Genomic DNA, 17,942 nt, shown 5'->3' on the forward strand with positions numbered 1-17,942 from the left:
TGCCCAATGTTCTTTGGAAACTCACTACGAGTATTTTAAATTCAGAATAACTATGATGAGAAAAAACCCATGCTTTTCCTTTTTAAGCAGTTTTACCATTTAATCACAGTTTGTTTAAATATGCATTTCTCTGCTGTGAAACAACCTTTCTTTCCACATTTATGTGCACAGTCCTAACTCATAGCAGAAAAAAACATTTAAAAACACTGTGTCATGCTTATAGGATAATTATTAATCTTGTCAGAATAAAAAGCGTACTAAAAGTATTCCATACAAAGGTTTGAGCCTCAATATTTTTGAGAGTTTTTTTTAAAGTAATCAGAGATGTCATAACAGGGGGAGAAACCATACGATGTATAGCATGTAGTACAAGTATAAGACTCCTAGAGGACTATTTAGAAATACACAAAGCTTATTATTTCTCCTTTTGGTTAGCAGACTACCTGATGAAAAGGTATGTTTTTATTTTTATTCCTGCTTGTGTCTTACAGTTCTGTGAAGGTGATGGGAAACTACAAATTCCAGACTTTAGTAGTTATACATGATATAAAACTAAGGAAGAAAAATGTTCATGATACACATCTAGAGGGATAAATACACAATAATCATGCAATCCAATAACAGGAAGAGTTATTATTTGACAATAACCCAAATGTTAAATACAAGCAGAGTAATATTGTCCCAACAATATAGCAAATAAAATGATGCTACAAAAAGACACTTATGAAACTTCCTCTATATTTAGAACTTTTTCTGTTGAATTCTCCTTTTTAATCATTTGTGGCCGCTAGATATGACCACTTTTCACCGCTAGTGAAAAGCCAGTCAAGACTTTTCTATCTTGATTCTCCTATCCCATATATACAAATCTAAAAATGCAACTTGTAGTAACTGCACTTGATGTTAGGAGGGTGATTTTACTGCTTGTTTGCTTGGGTTTTGCTTCAGACTTGATTTTGCATACCCTGACTCATGCTGAAATTTCTGGTGCATGTGAGCAGTGTTTGGAGGGTCATGTATTTATTTTGTGCAAAAGGGGCATCTTTTTCATACTGGGGATTTCTATACGGACAGAAAAGGGGTACTGCAGGAAAGTGATAATTTTTCAAGGACATTGGGCATTTACTCCTTCATTTGACTTCAGAGAGAACTATGAAAACTCAGTATTAAAAAAATAAGTTCCTATTTTTCTTTAGAAAGTCAAATGTTGACATGGAAATATGACTTGTGTATCTCTGGCAATAATAAATAGTAAAACTCTATAGCTGGAAATATCTGTTTTTATCTTTGTGTGGGTTTAGTATCAGCCATACGTATATAAAATGCAAAAGTACCTTTCCTCATGAAATAACTGTTTGCTTTGCCTTTTTCTTCTAAGAGGTAGAAAAAATTATTAAACCACTACTGCCCTGAAAAAAACCAGACAGAAACAATAGAAATTATTGTTCATTACTCAGTTAAGAAAATAAGAAGTCTGTAATCTGCAGAGGATGAATTATAATTTTATATGCTGCTGATTTGCCTTTCTGAAATTAGGATCCTTGTATTGAACTCTTTCAGCTATTTTTATTACTATTAGGAAAGAACAACATGCAGATTTCAAACACCTATTAGAGGGACATCTTTTTGCACTTCAACACTCTGAAACCTAAGGAAGATATAGCAAACTTTTTGAGGAGCCACCAATGGAGAGGAGAGTATCCGTACACGCTTCTGTGCCAGTGAATGCTGTAGCAGGTTGTGTGCATCTGGGGCTACGGCTTTTCTTTTTAGAAGAGGACTAGCAGAAGAATCAAAAACCCATGACTGGTTATTGATCAAAATCCCCTCAGTGCAGTACTGTCAAGTTTTGGGATCAGTTTTGGCTGGATGGTATTTAGCTGCAACTGGGAAAGGAGCCTAGTCCAAAGCTCTGTGCAGCCCCTGTGCCCACACTTGGGGAATAATTCCTTTGTTTGCAAGTGGTGGTTGAAGCCATGACCCTCCTCCCAGCAATGCCCAGAACAAGCTGGCCCCACAGCCCCCAGCAGGAGCTGTGGGCTCTGGGATGGGAGGGATGCACTGCTTTGTTGTGTAGAACCCATAAGGACGGGGTTTCCCTCTGCATCCCAACGCCAAATTTACGCTTTAGTTTCATCTCTAATCTCTCTATTAGGGTTTTTTAAATTTTAAATCCTGGCTTCGTTTAGAAATGATTGGTCTGTGCTCAGCACTGGCTGTCTTGATAGGTTTGAAATTCCTGGGAAACCTCAATACTGGCATTTTCTAAACAGAGTAAGCAAAGCACACTGGAATATTAATAGGTAAAGCACATTTTTAAAGGGGCAACATCACACTTTGGAATTTTGTCTGTTAAAACATATTGGCTAGGGGCAGCTTGGGGGAGTTGCAGTAAAGTCACAAGGTCACAAGTGTTCTTCACAATTTAAAGATTCTGCATTTTATTTATTTATTTTATCTTCTGCCACTGTAAAAGACCCCTGGAGACAATGGGGCTGTGACACTTAGCAACAGGTTATCCTCACTGTGCAGAGAGGACCATAAAAACCACAAAATGGACACTCAGAATAAAATACAACACTGGCTCCCCCGCTTCCCAGTTTTTCTACTTTCTGGTGTTAGTTACATTGCATCAGCAATGGGTAAAAATTAAAAAAACCAACCAAACAGATGGAAATGTCACCTCTAAACTGACAGAGCCTCTGCAAATTTGCTTGAAGAACTATCTAAAAACACATATTAATATTAATAAAAAACATTCTACACTGTTTGGGACTTTATTTATTTAAACACAAATTTATGGAGATGATTACACACTAAAAATTGGAGGGTTGGTTGTTGCTTTGGTGTATTTTTTACCATTGTAATGGGTACAGGGAAACAAAAGAGAATATGAATATAGGGCAGTTGGTATTTCGATTTGGGTGGCACTTTCACTTGTTGTAAATGTCTTTTTAAAAAATTTGCTTTCCTTCTATCATGCTATTGAATTGTAGAAGACATTGATATAGAAAAGCTGAAATTATTTAATAAACAAAATTAAGAATGTTTTTTGTAGTATATTTCTTCTATTTCTCATTGCCAACCTCTCGACTGATAAGGGATCCTGAGGTCCAGGCTAAACTCACCCATGGGGTAGAATGGGCTGTTAGAGAGTGAGATGATAGATGGATCTGTTCCTCACCTTCCAAACTCAGTTTCTTTATAAGGCAGGAGAAAGCAAACCTTTTCATAGAGCATCAAAAAACAAGCTCAAGAACAATGCTACTATCACACCTTTCACGGTATTTGTTTTTCAGGCGTCTGCCCCTGATTTTAATCCAAAGGAGCTGCTTTTGGAACTGGTGTGTTCGGCTTTGGTGTTTGCCTGCTGAGGAAGAGGTACGCCCTTTGTCCCTCACCTGCAGATGGCTTGGATGCTTTTACTTTACTGAGGCAAGCACTTCCCAGTGGGCTACATTCAGAGAGTGCTTTTCGTAGCATTAGTACAGAACCAAGTTACAAAAGAATATTAATCTAATACATTCCAAAATTCAAATATGTGTGATTAATAAGCATTATTATCTATAAATAAGGCTCTAATGATACTTTGGCAGTGTTGTAAACACAAGAATCAGAAGCAATTATTGTCATTATTGTTCTGCTAGTACTTTCCATGAATACCAAATGGATATTACTGTCCAGCTCCTTGGCACATAGAAATCCTGTAAAGAACAGTTGTCAGTCAGTAAGGCCTGGCCGGCTGCTGTTAACTACGTTTGTGTAAAATGTAATGTACCTAAAGACAAAGCTGACGAGTTATTGAAAGCAAGATGACTGATTAAAAAATTTATTCTTTGTCCTTTGCAACACCTAAAATTATGTTAAATAAAGCCTGTGAGAAAGTTTTCCCATCCTGTGAGATGAACTGTTTGTGTGATGGCTGTGATTAAAAATGAAAATGGACTCTCTGCCAAAAACACTGCACTTCTTTGTGTGAAACACACAAAGGTGAGGATGTCCCAGCTGAAAGGTGGCATGTAAATAATGACAACAGCTCCTCACCCACCAGCTGTAAGCAGTAACCCAGGACTAGTTTTCAAGGACACAGGATGAAAAGGGTCTTAATCCTCATCACATTTACCTCTCCCCAGTTTGTACAGGTCCTGTAGACTGGAGTCACGCTGGTGGCCAGGTCCCACTCTCTGTGACACCCCCACTTGCCCGCCTTTGGCAGTCTCACCTCCCTCACCAAACCTTGCTGCTTTAGACAGCGCCAGCCAACAGCAGCATTTTGTGGTGGGTGTCATGTTGTTCTTCGGATGCCAGGGTGTCATCGCGAGCGGGAACAGTGTGGGTCTGACTCTCGAATATGTAGAAAGAAAAAGTAAAAAAAAAAAAAAAACAACCAAACCCCAAACAGTAAGCTTTACTTTCCAAATGTGTTCAATTCTTCTTTCCTCTCCTTGATATTTGGGGCGTGCAGCACCCTATACCATGTGGTTTAACATTTTGTTCTCTATTTGTAGGTCAACATTTCCATGATTAAACTTCATCCTTTATTCAGCCTGTTCTGGCTAGGTTTTGCAGCACATGTGATATAAGCTGTTTTCACAGCTAGTAGGCCAAATCTTACTCTGAATAAGGGAGCCAAACATATGTGACTGAGTCAGACACTTAAATCAACTCCTTGGTAAATGGGAGATAACTCCAGGTGCAGTGATGAACACTGAGAACCAAAAAAGTGGAAAGAGTGGCCAGAGTTGTTCTGTGTAGGAAAGGAGACATCCTATGCACACAGGCAGTGAAGTCATAGCCCTACCCAAATTTTATTCTCCTGCATTTGCCTGAGGATACAGAGGCCTCTTCACTGAAGTAATTAGGAATTTTTCCATTCAGGGTCAGGTCAGCCTGGGGTAGGCTCAGCTGCAGCTAGCTCTGGAACAAGCTGTGCAGGAGGGGGACAAGGCAGCAGGAAGCAAGCCCACCTTACATTTGCTGCATACACAAGAAGGTTGCTGGGGGAGCATGGACCACTTCACCTACAGCATTATGTTTCTTTCACTTGCCCTCCCTTCATCTCCCTTACCTATCTCATTTACAGACCAAGGCTGGTGGCTCTTCTTTTTCTTGGTGGCAAGTATTGGTTACTCAAAGTCCATGAAGTTGAACTGGGTAACCTATCCACTTAAATCAATGTAGCAACTCCCACAAGCACTGGCCATCCAGAGTGAGTGTGAACCACCAGTAAGCCTTGGTGCAGGGGATTTTTGTTAGAGGACTCTGGCTGTGTGGTCAGCGGCCCTCCTCCCGTCATTCTTTGCCATTGTCTGGTAATTCTGTTAAGTTCTGGGAAGCCTACAAGGCTCATCAGGCACAAACAGAAGTGCCAGACGAGCAAGGGATACTATAAGTGATCCACACCTGCTGTGTGGTTGCTGTGTGATGTTCCTACCTTCACCACGGCTGGACTGGTCGGGGCTGTAGCTGCTACACAGCAAGTACCAGAGTGAATAGTAAGAGAGCTCCCACAGGAGGTCCAGAGAGGACCTGTTTTCCTTAAATGGACGTGGCTGAACCCATAATTAGTAGAGAGAGGACTGCGCTTCATCTATAATTTGGTGATGAACTGCAGCATCACAGAAAGGAGTTGACAATGAACCATTTCTGTCCAGAATGAGTGCTTCCAGAGCTACCTCCCTCAGCTAAAGGAAATAGAGGCAGCATAGCAGGACTTTCAGGTTTGTGTTTGGTTTTTTTTTTTTTTTTTTAAATGTATTTGTTTTGTTTTGTTTTGTTTTAATGACACCCATTCTTTAGGTTTTGTTAATTTGCTTAGGTTTTTTTCAATAGCTTTTTTTTTCATTTAGGAAGAAAAATATATCCTGCCCAAAACTAAACCTGCTTGCTAAATATTCAGTGGAAAAAGTCAAATGGTAACTTGTGTGGCTTTGTGAGTAATGTGTTATCCATAGTTTAGAAAGTCTTGTCCAGATAAGACACACAGTGGACAACACATATAAGATGAAGTTTATGCACTAGTATAAGGTTTTGAGGACTTGCCTCATGGCTGGGCAAATCCCTGGGCATGCATGTGGGCATCTGATCCACTTCACTGCCATTGCATTGGGAAGAAAAACCTGCTGTTACCAAGGACTTATTAGAAGACAGATGCCTTCAGTGCTTGTCATGGAGTTAGGGGATACTATACTGCACGAGGCACAGAAGTAGATGATCTGGTCTAGTGTGCCTTGGGAACATGGAATAGTGCAAGGCAGGGGTAGGATGAACTGCACACTCCTGGAAAGCAAGAGGGAGAGTACCATGATTCTGCCCTCACTGGAGTGAAAGTTAATCAAGAATATGCTGGAATAAATCCCTATGTGCATCAAAGATACATCGGTATCAAATTAATGGAAAGGAGAAAGGAATTTAGGACAGCTAAGATCTGCTGATAGGGTCAAGTGACCTCCCTGTCCTCAGGTCTACATTTTGGAAACACAAATTGCACTTTGGTTTCACTTTGAAATGTGTAAGCCAAATTGTGATGCTTACAGAGAGCAAGAAGATTGGAAGATGCGAAAGCCCTGTGATCAGGGAGCGAGAGGATAGCAGCATGGTATGGTGATGTGAAGTTGAGCAAAAGAAAATTAGAATTTTTCTCTCCAGTTATTTAGACAAAAGAAGTTAAATCTCCGTTTTCTTACGCTTAAATAACAGTCTCTCTATTCTATGGTATAAAAGATCACGCAGGAATGAGCTTAGACTGTGGTAACACATAATTCCAAGTTAGTGAAGAGACAGTATGTTTTGTATTATCTTTTCTCTTGTTTTTGATTGCCGTTTTTGGGGGGTTGATATTACTGTAAGTAAATACATTTGTCTTTTGTTTCATTTTCCCCCTGTGACCTATTTCATTTAATTAGAAGGAAATGCATAATAGGAAATGAATATCATCACACTGGGCTCCATCCAAAGCATGTGAAACTGTCAGTTTTTTACTCCTGAAAAAGCATTTCCCAGGCTTTTTACTGTCACTGGGTCCAGCCCAGCAGAAAAGAGGGGCTATTTCCACGTTATCTGGAAGAATGTGTGCTGCTGGTGTAAAAATATTACAGCTCTTATTTTAAAGTCTGGCCCCAATACTAGGGAAGGATCTTGCTACTGCATGTGCCTCTCTATGCCACATGTTTCACATCTGTGGCAGCACATTAAAGGATAAAGGTTCCTAAAACTTTAACTCTGAATATACATACAAAAAGAAAATACAAATTAAGGAAAAGATAAAAGATATTGATGGAAGTACAGGAGATGCTCTTTAACATGCATATTATTGACTCAATAGATTGTTACGGCTTCAGAGCTATTAGGGTCTGCTGTGTCAATGTGTACTTAGGGACTGTTTAATATGCAGATGGTTGACATGACAGACTGGAGCCATTACAGTCTATCATGTCAGGGGGGATACATGAATACACACTTTGCCAACACGGTAAAAAGTCCCTTTAAAATACAGTAGCTGTTTTTTGCAATATTTTAATAGGTTTGGTTCTTTGGATGCCCAGAGACTTGAGAGTTTGGATTTATCAGAAACAAAATTTATTTCCAAATTAAGTCATTTTCCATGTGGAATGTGCAGTCTGGAGGACAGGGTGTAATCTCAGATACACAGCTCCTATCAAATCTTGTAAAATTAGCTACTGCACTTGTGCATGTGTAGAAGAGATCAGAATCTATCTGTCGGCATGTGTCTTTTTGAAGAATATAGTTTTGTCTTTTTGAGGGGTAAGGGAGAATGTCGTCTCTTTTTTCATTCAAATAATCTTCAGTAGCAATTAAATAGCTTATGCTACCTAAGAGATCAGTTATTACAAGATAAGCAGCATGACAGTTTGGAAAACTGAATAAGTCTTTGATTATTTACTAAGTTTTGATATCTGCTATTTGCCTCAAAATACTAAAAAGTGAAGTATAAGATACAAACATGAAAGGCTCATTTGATCATCATAAGGAAAGGAATCAGTAGTTTTGCTTTTCTTTTCCTCAACAACTTATTTTTTATTAAAATAGCAAAGCCAAGTGTTGTGTTTAATAAGATATATTTTTTTCATTTGAATATCAAATGGAAAAATACAATTAAAATATTTCTGCTTTTACATTAATTGTAGGCTATATTTCAGCAATGCATATATCTAAGAAGCTCAACATACACATTTGGTATATATTAGATTCTTCTAACAGATGCCCAGACCTCTTCCCCTGATTTTTAATGTACTTTTTTATGGCAGTGATCCAGGGACATTTTAATTTGCAAGCCTGTGAACTTGGAAATAATACTTGTAGTGGGGCATTATGTCTAGTCCATTCCCTCTAAGTTTATTGTCCTGTGTCACCTAGCTCTGATTTTAGCTGATTTGCTGAACAGAGTCGCATGGTGCAATTCCAGCACAAAATTCACTGAGCAAAAGCACTCTGCCTTGCAAATAACAGTAATTGTGCAGTATTATAAAGGTCTTTCCTCTTATTTGTGGAAGAGTTTGGTGACAAATTCTACAAAAAAGTGGATTTTTAGCAAATGTGATGGCTGATTTCTGACAGTTCCTTTTACTGCCTGGTGCTGACGGGGTGACCATGGGGGCAGTTTGGTTGTGGTGGTGATGGGTAGGGCAAGTGCCAGGAGGTAGAAGGTGCAGAGAGTACATTTCTCATAACCTGTTACACAGGTGCTCCTGGGTCTTCTGTGAGGTTTCTACAATGACACAGGAAAGCTATGAAAACCTTAGGGAAAAAGAGAGGTCTGGAAAAGCCCAGGACATAGCTTCTTTTTACAGCTGAATTTACCCTGTGGTCATGGAGAGGTCCCTGATGGGAGATACATCTCCCTGGTGCTGAGTTAGCTCTGCAACAAGGGAGGACCAAGCAGCAGCAGCCTGAGCTGTAGGAAAATGTATCGTAGCTTCAAACTGCATCAGTACCTGTGGGAAAGGTGAGCTTTGTTCCCTCACCAGCTCTGGGACAGTGGGCATGTCATTGTGGCAGTGGGCTGTGTCCATGGCTGTGGGAGTTCCAGCTGCCACAGCCCTTCTGCCTCCACTTCTGGCCATCATAGTGGCAGAGGTGACACATGTGGCTCTCCAGGCCTCTCTGCCCTTCTCCTTCCCCAGTGCAGCCCTGAAAGTTCCTCATCCCTCTCTGTGTTACCCGTGTGCGGTGTAACATCGTCACATCGTCAGCCGAAAGAGGCATGTATGAAGGTATGATGTGAAGCACTGCGTTACCTGGTGCTAATCAATAAAGCAAAAATGTAGCTTTTTGACAGCGCTTGTAATTTTGACTATTGCAATGGTGTGCCATTTCTTTGAATGCAGTACGCTTCTGTGCCCCATTAAAGCATGGCTGGCATTGCTTTCAACTATTCACAAATGCTGAGATGTTGAAAAATGTAACATTTACAAAAGATACATCTGGTGTATATTTACAAGGCTCAGGAATCATTTAAATAGTGCCTGTGCCATCACCATATTAGGAGAGAAGTTAGTCCCAGCCGCATATGTGAAATCAGTAGTCAAATGTGTGCTGGTTGAAAGTCCATTGCTATGATATGGTATTTTGAGGTATTAAACTCGAAAATACCAACCCGGGTATAATGCTCAAATTAGATAGCTATAAGCCTGCATAAAATGTGTCATAACTACCTATAGACACCTATTTAAACAGCGTGGTCAGAAGAGGGTTATGGGTATTGAGGGATAAACGCTTATTTTTTTATTTTTTTTTTTTAAGTAAAGCACAATTTTTAGCTTCTCATTGTGAGATGTCATCATACCTTTTTTTCCTGTCCTTCAGTGAGAATTGTAAGACCTACCTTGGAATCGCAGAAAAAGCTATTGAACAGCTTCCTTTATATCACATAACATTTCAAGGACAAAAAGGTGTTTGTCTCCTCCTGCCAGTGCAATACCACTTAAGTTACATTTGAAAACTATTTTTTAATTAATGCGATGGGTCATGTTTTCACCACACTAAGGCAGGAAATTCAAGGTAAACCAGATACTCCCTTTCTCAGTCACACAAACATGAATTAAGCATGTAGCATCAGACTTAATTTCAATTTCTAGGTCTGTAATTGAATCTAGCTCAATGTGAACTCTTTTATTCTGCACCATCACATTGATATCTGGATGTTAGTGACATTATTTAAAGCAACAAATCAACCTATAGGACTGTGTTCAACTATATGTCGTTTGACAGTAAATGGAATAAAAAAATGTTACTTTTCTCTAGGGGCAGATTTGTTAAAGGGTTTTCATCTTTTGTCAAGATATTTAATCTTAGAATGTTACAAAAAAAAATGCACAGTTTGTACAAGTGAAGATTTCTGCATGCACAGTTTGCCTGATCGCTAATTTGGCTGAACACAGCCTTAACGCGAGCAAATGAGAGAGAAGAGATAATTTTTGCATATATCCTTCTGAGTCAAGTCCCTGGACTCTAATGGAAGCAGGTATCCACTTTTGGGGCTGAAGGCTGTCGCTGTGGATCACCCCGTACATCAGTCTCAGTTCATGCATGCCAATAAGAACAAATCCTAACAATCAGCTGTTGAGTGATGCCAGCAGAAATGAATGTTTCTGAAAGCTTCATGGTTTTGGAGAAAGCAGGTGAAGCCAACCCTGTGGCACTTACCCTGCTGCCTAACCAAAGGAGGTTAAGATTTTGGCACAAGCCAAAAGGAGGGCAAGATTTTGGCACAAGCCTCCCATGTAATGGACAGATTTGAACATATCTTTGTTTTCCAACAGGCTGCGTAAAGCTGGTATGGGACTATAGAATTAAGCCAAAATTCCCAACCATGTTATTTCCTCAAAGGGGTTCACTAAAGAACGACTTCAACTAAATTATTAGCACTACTAGTAATTATTATTATTAATTCTTTTTGGTAAGCCTGTCCCTCCGTCACAGTAGCGATCACGTGCTGGGATGTCTACTGCTTAGGACATCATACTCCTTTGGAAGTGGATGCTTGTTTAATTGATAGATTGCAAAGAAGGTCTGACCTATTGCCTTGTCATGTTTTGCTTTGTTTCAATTGCCTGGACTCTCACAGCTCCTTAGTAGCTTTTCTGATCCATCATGTCAGGCTGGCAGCTGTGCCTCTGCACTGTGCCTGCCTGCCCACCATGAGCCAGATTTCACTCTCAGATGCTTGGCATACCCTCCTCCCTCACTGTTCTCTCACTGGAGAGCTGATTTTCCTTCACCTCTATTAAACGGCTTGGTTTTAATGGGAACAACTGCTTTGTCCCATGGGTCCTCAAGCCAGGGCTCTAGGTGTGCAAGGACAGAGGAGAAGGGCACATTCCCAGATGTCCCTAGATGTGTGTTACGCATACAGGATCAGGCTCCTGCCTGACATCTGTAGACTGAGCCCTCCATCCCTCCCAGCGAATGGTCCCACTCAGAACCATGGGCATTTTATTCTGGAGATGTTTTCCCTGGGCTGTCCTCACTGCAGACTTGCTACTTCTTTTGAGACTTATTTCTCTGGGTCATGCAGGCCCACAAAGAATGGCATCTCAAATGAATAAACTCCATTTTTTATCAGCCCACCTGAAAAATTGTCCTCAGAGGTTTCCACCCCCCCAACATCAGGAAAAAATGGCTGAAATTTTATAAGCAGATTTTTAAGAAGGAACAGATTTTTTTTTTTACTGCCAAGCTGTATAATAGGTGTTTTTGAGAGGTCGTTAACTTCAACAGTATAGTCAGAAACAGTGTTACACCCCACACTGCATCCATCGTTAAGCAATTAAGTTACTGATGGGCTTTTACATTTATTTACCTTGATGGAAATATATGTTTACTGAACCTGAGTACAAATCAACATGAGGAGGTGGAAGTTCAGAGTAAATTTGACTAATGATGTTGTGTTTTCATCCTTAAAAGAAAGAAAAAAAGCTCTCTGCTTTTGATGCTATTTTATCTTCATTGGAAGGGATCCGAAATGATCCCAACTGTCATGTGAGTGCTCAGTTAGGCTTAGATCCTCTTTGATTGCAGCTGAACATCTCTCTCCGTTGGCTCATACCTTTCCTTATATGAATACAGCATACAGCACTTCAGGTTGTTTATTGAACAGCACTTTAACTCTTCTTCTGTTAATGCCCTCACAATTATATCTTTAAGAAAAATTTGAGCTGTGGCCACCTTTGCCTGAGGAGATGTTAATGTGGCCTCATCGCTGATTTGAAGGAAGAATTTCCTTTTGCTTTAAGAGTAACTTCTGAAATAAAAATAAGAAATATTTTTTCAGTGAAACTTAATTTTCTCTCTTTTTTTTTTTTTTTTCAGGCCTGCTCTTTTCTCCAGTCTTGGTATGTGGATTTCTCTCTCTCCAAGTAATTCCTTAGCATACCCTTGAATGGCATCTACCACACGTGAGCATCCTCCACAGTCTCTAAGATACTTTTGTTGTTTTTCTTCTTTGAACATTTGTTTTTTTGAGATGACATTGACAGACATGAGGCCTAAGTCTGGAGATGTTCTGTGGGTAGAACTCACATTTATTTCAGTATGTCAAGCAGTTTTAGGATCTGATCCATATTGAAGACTAGCATGGTGTAATGAGGCCTGGGCATATACAACAATATGTATTCTAACACAGCTCACTCAAAACAAATATGTTCCCTTCTCTTTGGCTGGTATAAACAAACAACCTCCATTGTGTTCTGCGTGGCTCTGCTGCGCCGCCTTGCACATGGCAAGAGCTTGGCTTCTCCGTTCACTAAAACAGCATCTCCATTCTGTGACACAGAGCTTCCCAGTGCATGCCCAGACAGACCTGTAGCTTAGGACCCCGGTCCTAAAAACTGATAGTTGGTCTGGTGTTAAGTTCTAAGAGCATTATGAGGGAATTTTCCTTGCTACAGATATACTTAAACAGGGTCTTGTTTCTGAGTCCTGTGCACTTTAGTCAGACAATACTGACTCTGGATTCCACAGCTGGAAAGCAGAGAATCAGTGTAATAGTTGTTGCAAGATCCCCTCACAATGACTCACAAAATCTTCTCCTCTGATATCTAAATTTCCTTGCAATAAAAATCGTCAGCTTTGTGAAAAATTTGTGATGACTTGAGGTAGAAACATTAGCAGGGGCAAAGTTAAAACTCATGTGCGAGATCCATTGTCTGTGTGAAGCAGAGTGAGTTTGAACCCAGGTGTTCCTTCAGTGATTGAACTCAGACTTTTATGCCATTTTGCAAAGCCATTACCCTCTCCTGTAACTTGTGCTGGAAGCAGAGTGAGCTGTTTTGGCACTGAAATGATTTCATTGTTAGGCTAAGTGTTACACAGATGGCATTCTTAAATGTAAAACTCTTTTTATGATTCTTTCTATTTCATATTTATTTCATTAGATCATTATTTATGTTAAAGAGTCACCATTAATCTGAAACGTGCTCAGCTTGAAAGAAAATGTTGAGAGGAGTTTCAGGTATCTGATCCTCAATCCTTTAGTTTTTGTGTTTTGCATTTTCCTATTTAAAATGTTTTTTTCTGTCTCTAGGTGCTATGTGACAGATCCACACAAACAACAGAGGGGAAAGAGCCTCACTTAACTGATTAGAGGAAAGAAGCAGTGAAAGGGAATATGCACAAAGCACTGCCAAATTCACAGAGCAAAGGAAAAGATAAAAAATAGAATAATTTCACCAGCCTTTTTTTTTTTCTCCATAGAGTAATGTAAGGTATTTCTTATACTAACATCAGGGAAACAATTTTCAGACAAAAATGTGATTTCTTAATCAAGGATCTCTAATTCAAAATATATTTATTTAATAAAGAGTAATTATGATAGAAGCAACTACACATTCATATCAATAATTCATTCAGAAGTAAACCATATAAACATATCAGCATTTATTTTTCCATTTAATAGGCTGTGATTTAAAATAATCTAAATCATCATCATCATTCAGCTCCATATGCTGGGAAAGAAAAAGTCACCTTAAACCAGATGCATATTGTGAAAAAAAAAGGGAAAAAAAAAAGAAAAAGAGGAAGACAAGTTGTTCTAAAGAAACAGCATATGGGAGAAAATCTTAAGCTTCAGTAAAGATGCTCTGCTTTGTAGATGGTAATTTAGTTTTCAACTGAGAGAGGGTAGGTTTAGATTAGATATTAGGAAGAAATCCTTCAGAAAGAAGCTGGTGAGGTACTGGAACAGGTTGTCCAGAGAAGCTGTGGATATTGCATCCCTGGAAATGTTTAGGGACAAGTTAGATAGGATTTTGAGCAATCTGGTCTAGCGGAAGGTGTCCCTGTGCATGGCAGAAAGTTTAGACTAGACGGTCTGTGAAGTCCCTTCCAACCTAAACAATTTTGTGATAACTATGATTCCATGATAGCAAGACTGAGGTATGCCAAACAAGATTCTGGTGAACAATTTTCAAGAGCACAGGGTTAAATACTGATTTCTTTATTTTAGAAAATAATAAGTTAAGAAAAAAAAAAGAGAAAGAAAGGATGCATCTCAGTTTTAATCAGGAAAAGGCAATAAATGCGGTCAAGAAAATTCTAGTTTGAAGACATTTATGTATGGAAACAATAGGCTATTTGTGAGCCCTTATGTATGGAAACAATAGGCTGTTTACAAGTTCTAAGTTGGCTCTGCATGTGTACCTGCTTGTGTGCTTGGAGCTGCATTTATTTTTTCCTGTTGTTAATTACATAGCCAATCCCTCTCCTAACTTGAATCCTTAACTAACCACGTAATTTTGTCAGCTGACAGCTCTTTTTCAGTTCCCTAACACATCAGCACTCCTGAAACAAGTTCTGTTGAAAACCTTTCTTTCTGTCACTTGTCTCAGGTCCAGAGAGTGGTGTTTGGAGCCTGTGGATCAGGGCTGTACTTTGAATTATTTTTTAACTTTTGACATTCAGAAAAAGGAATGAAGGGCTCAAGCCCTGGTCAGACTGTGCTTCCCTGCTACAGAATCTCAATAAGTTTGTGTAGATTGCCTCTTACTGCTTTATCTGTTGTTGTTGCTTTCAGTAGGTGAGACCAGAGGCTGTAGTGGAGAGTGGGGTGTCACCACTCTGCCTGTTGTGCTCCCATGTCCATGGCAGCACTGACAGCACACTCTCTGGGCCTCGGTGCAGCCATAGGGTCCTCTTGTTCTTGAATGAGCTCAGCAAAGCCCTTTCTCTCCCTCAGACAGAGAGCCCTGTATTCTGCCTGGCAAAATAAGACTGTGCAGCCCTTCTTCCCCAGAATTCCAGCAGCGATGCTCTCAAGGGACCTCTCGAAGTGGTGGCTGAAGTTGCAATGTTGTGAACATGGTGCAGGTTAACTCTGCAAAAAGGCGTTTTCTTTGCCTCTCAGGTGAGTTCTGTCACCTGTGTCATTATTGTGTTACTCTTTCAAGACTGTTGGTGTTGTCCCAGTAAAGACTGCCCTGCACATGTAACACATGTGGTGCATGAAGATGTATAGTCCCAGGGCAAGCAAGTTTAAAAGATATCTGACTTCTGTTCTTTTCCAGTCTCTGTCATGCTTTATTCTGTTAATATTCCTCCAACAATTTCTGAGGAGAAAAGTGAGTCACATTTGATTTTCCATACCCTAACAGAGAGGAGCCATGTATTTTCCACACGTTATTGCATTATTTCTCTCTCCGGTGTGGCTCTGATTTAGTGCTGGATGAAGCTCAAAGGAGGATTAGTGTAGAGAGACTCCCATATGCTTGGATGCATTTCTGAACTGTGTACTATCCTCACTGCTTTTGATGAAAAAAGCTGGGCTATAAACCTGATGAGAACAGGCTTCCATGCAAGATGTTTAGTATTTCCTGCTTCCATTTGGGCCAGGGATACAGCACATCCAGCCACTTTTGGCCGTGCAGCTCTTGGTCACAGGCCTGCCTGAAATTTAGAAAATCACAGTGGTGGAAAATGAGTGGGGGAGTGAAAGGAAGTTGATTTTTCTCCTCTTTAATAAAGGTTAGATTAGGGTTTTATTCTAGTTTTGGCTCAGGTAGAATGTTTTTCTATTTATGGAATTGGTTCATCTGCCTATTAGATGGCTGCACTGGAGTGCAAGTCCATTTTTATGGTCCCGAGTAAAAGAACTTTTGCTGTATTTTAAGGGCTGCTCCTTCTGGGAAAACTAGAGATGTATGTAAAACTCTGACTATATTGTATTTAAGGAAATTGGGAGCATAAGAAGGAAGCAAGATGAAGAGAAATAGTGAAAAAGGGAGAGAGGGAGGCTTCCCAAAGATAAGCCTCTACAGTGAGTTGTTCTACTGCTTGGTATCACACATGGGGGCTTCACTACACCTAATACCTGATCATTTTTCTAGCTGGTAATTAAATTGTAAATAGTGAAACACAAAGCAGCACTGAAATTGACCCTAAAACTGCTGTTGTACTGCAATTTGGGACTATCTTCTTTAGTATTTTCTTTTTTTAAAAAGAATTTCCCAATAGTACTGTTATCAGTCGATCATTTTTTCTGATTCTCCTCTCCATTACAAGGGTTGCTGAGTTTGTGAATGAAAGGCTATGTTTTCTCAACCAAATCCTCTACTCCTCAGTCTATTAGTAAACTAATGTTAACTTACAAGATTTGACTGAGGCCTCGGGGTCTGCCAGCTGGATGCTTGAGGAGTCCAAGCTGGCTAGGTAAAGAAACACCTTTTTCACATGACCCAGCTCGGCTCCTGAGTTGCCCCACAAGTTTCTATCAGTACAAAGGCTGACATTGTCTACAAGGAGCAACTCAGATTACGGTCCCTTCCAGCTGCATTGCCCCTGACCCCAATCCTGCCCTGGGCTGCCCACACTGCCCTCCCTGCATGCACAGAGACTTCAGCTGCAGCCTGCCACCTGACAGCATTGAGTCTGGTCTTGAGGGTGGCCTTGGATGCGTTTTAAAAGGCAGTGCAGGCGCTCTGTGAGGATAACATGGAATGATTATTTTAGGGCAGATTTTCCCCTAAAAGAAAAAAAAGTTCTACATGAGTGCAGTTTGATCTTCACACAAAAGATTTATATAAGAACTCACTTCTCTCTGTCAGTTACAAAAAAAAAGCAAAAAAAAGCAAGCATGCTGGCAGGATTTAGGGAAGTGTGCAGGCTAAAGGATAGAAGCAGACAAAAGGCAGTTTTTCTTCTAAGAACATCTGCACAGCTGGAATCCTGGCAGTGCTGTGGTTTGAAAGCCTAGGTGTTGCTGGGCTGGGGCAAGGGACAATGTCTGTTTGGCACCCTCCTGACACGCAAATTTGGCCAGAGATTCTTACAGCAGTCCTCAGCCATGTCCCTTGCTGTGCACACATAGATGCATGGACATTATTTTGCCATCAAATGCCTGTTTTGGGGAATCTTCCACCCTGGAGGTAAACTATACATAAATGATCTGAGGGTAAAGGTGGAGGAAGAAACTGTGATTTCTTTACATACTAAAGTAGATATAAACCAGGCACAAAGTTCACAGGAACAGAATATCTGCAGTGCCTCTAGACCAGCAAAACCTCAACATCCCTGACTTCTAGATGCCCTGCAAAATCGTGCCTATAGCTCAGGCTGGAGAAACTTAACAGTAGGTCTGTTAGAGAAACAGCCCTGAGAGCCTAGCAGGGATAGGAAGGCTCCCTTGAGGCACCTGCACCCCGAATGTCTTTGTAAGGTCAGATCACCACCTATGGGTAGAGTACAGGCTAGTTCTGTCTGATCTGCTTTGTGGCATGAAGGAAATGTATGTGTGAGTCTGGAGTTGTTCTGATTTTTATCTTTCTCAGGTTGGCCCCATTCAGCTATCTCTGCCCTTCCTGGGGACTGAGTCCCAGATCCAAAGACAGATTCTAACAATACAGCCTGTGTGCTTGCCTCTAATATAACATTATGCTTATGACTGAATATAAGCAGGGATGAGGCTTTAGATCTTCCTCAAATCTCACTGT

At 40.2% G+C, this 17,942-nt stretch overlaps 1 protein-coding gene and 1 long non-coding RNA gene across 69 annotated transcripts in view; one reads left to right on the forward strand and one right to left on the reverse strand.

Annotated features, from left to right (window-relative positions):
• LOC111922567 (uncharacterized) overlaps positions 1-17,942 on the forward strand; it is an 86,671-nt gene that overhangs the window by 13,290 nt on the left and 55,439 nt on the right. For 20 of the 50 annotated variants that reach the window (XR_015284304.1, XR_015284315.1, XR_015284313.1 and 17 more), the window contains 3 exons: positions 3,300-3,381; positions 12,331-12,416; positions 15,194-15,361. Coding sequence is in view for 17 of the 50 variants with exons in the window: in XM_086880356.1 (XP_086736482.1) it covers positions 3,300-3,381; positions 12,331-12,381 (133 nt within the window). In the remaining 33 variants the exon portion in view is untranslated. Of the gene's footprint in view, positions 1-435; positions 455-1,560; positions 3,051-3,299; positions 4,279-12,330; positions 12,417-13,394; positions 13,472-15,193; positions 15,362-17,942 lie in introns of those variants that run through there. The other 30 variants (XR_015284300.1, XR_015284302.1, XM_086880364.1 and 27 more) reach the window with 16 other exon arrangements.
• Positions 1-17,942, reverse strand: part of LOC111922622 (uncharacterized) — a 214,207-nt gene that overhangs the window by 11,804 nt on the left and 184,461 nt on the right. The gene's annotated exons all lie outside the window — the stretch shown is intronic.

The sequence above is a fragment of the Cyanistes caeruleus genome, chromosome 3, assembly GCF_971803275.1.
Source record: "Cyanistes caeruleus chromosome 3, bCyaCae1.hap1.1, whole genome shotgun sequence".
Lineage (NCBI taxonomy): Eukaryota > Metazoa > Chordata > Aves > Passeriformes > Paridae > Cyanistes > Cyanistes caeruleus.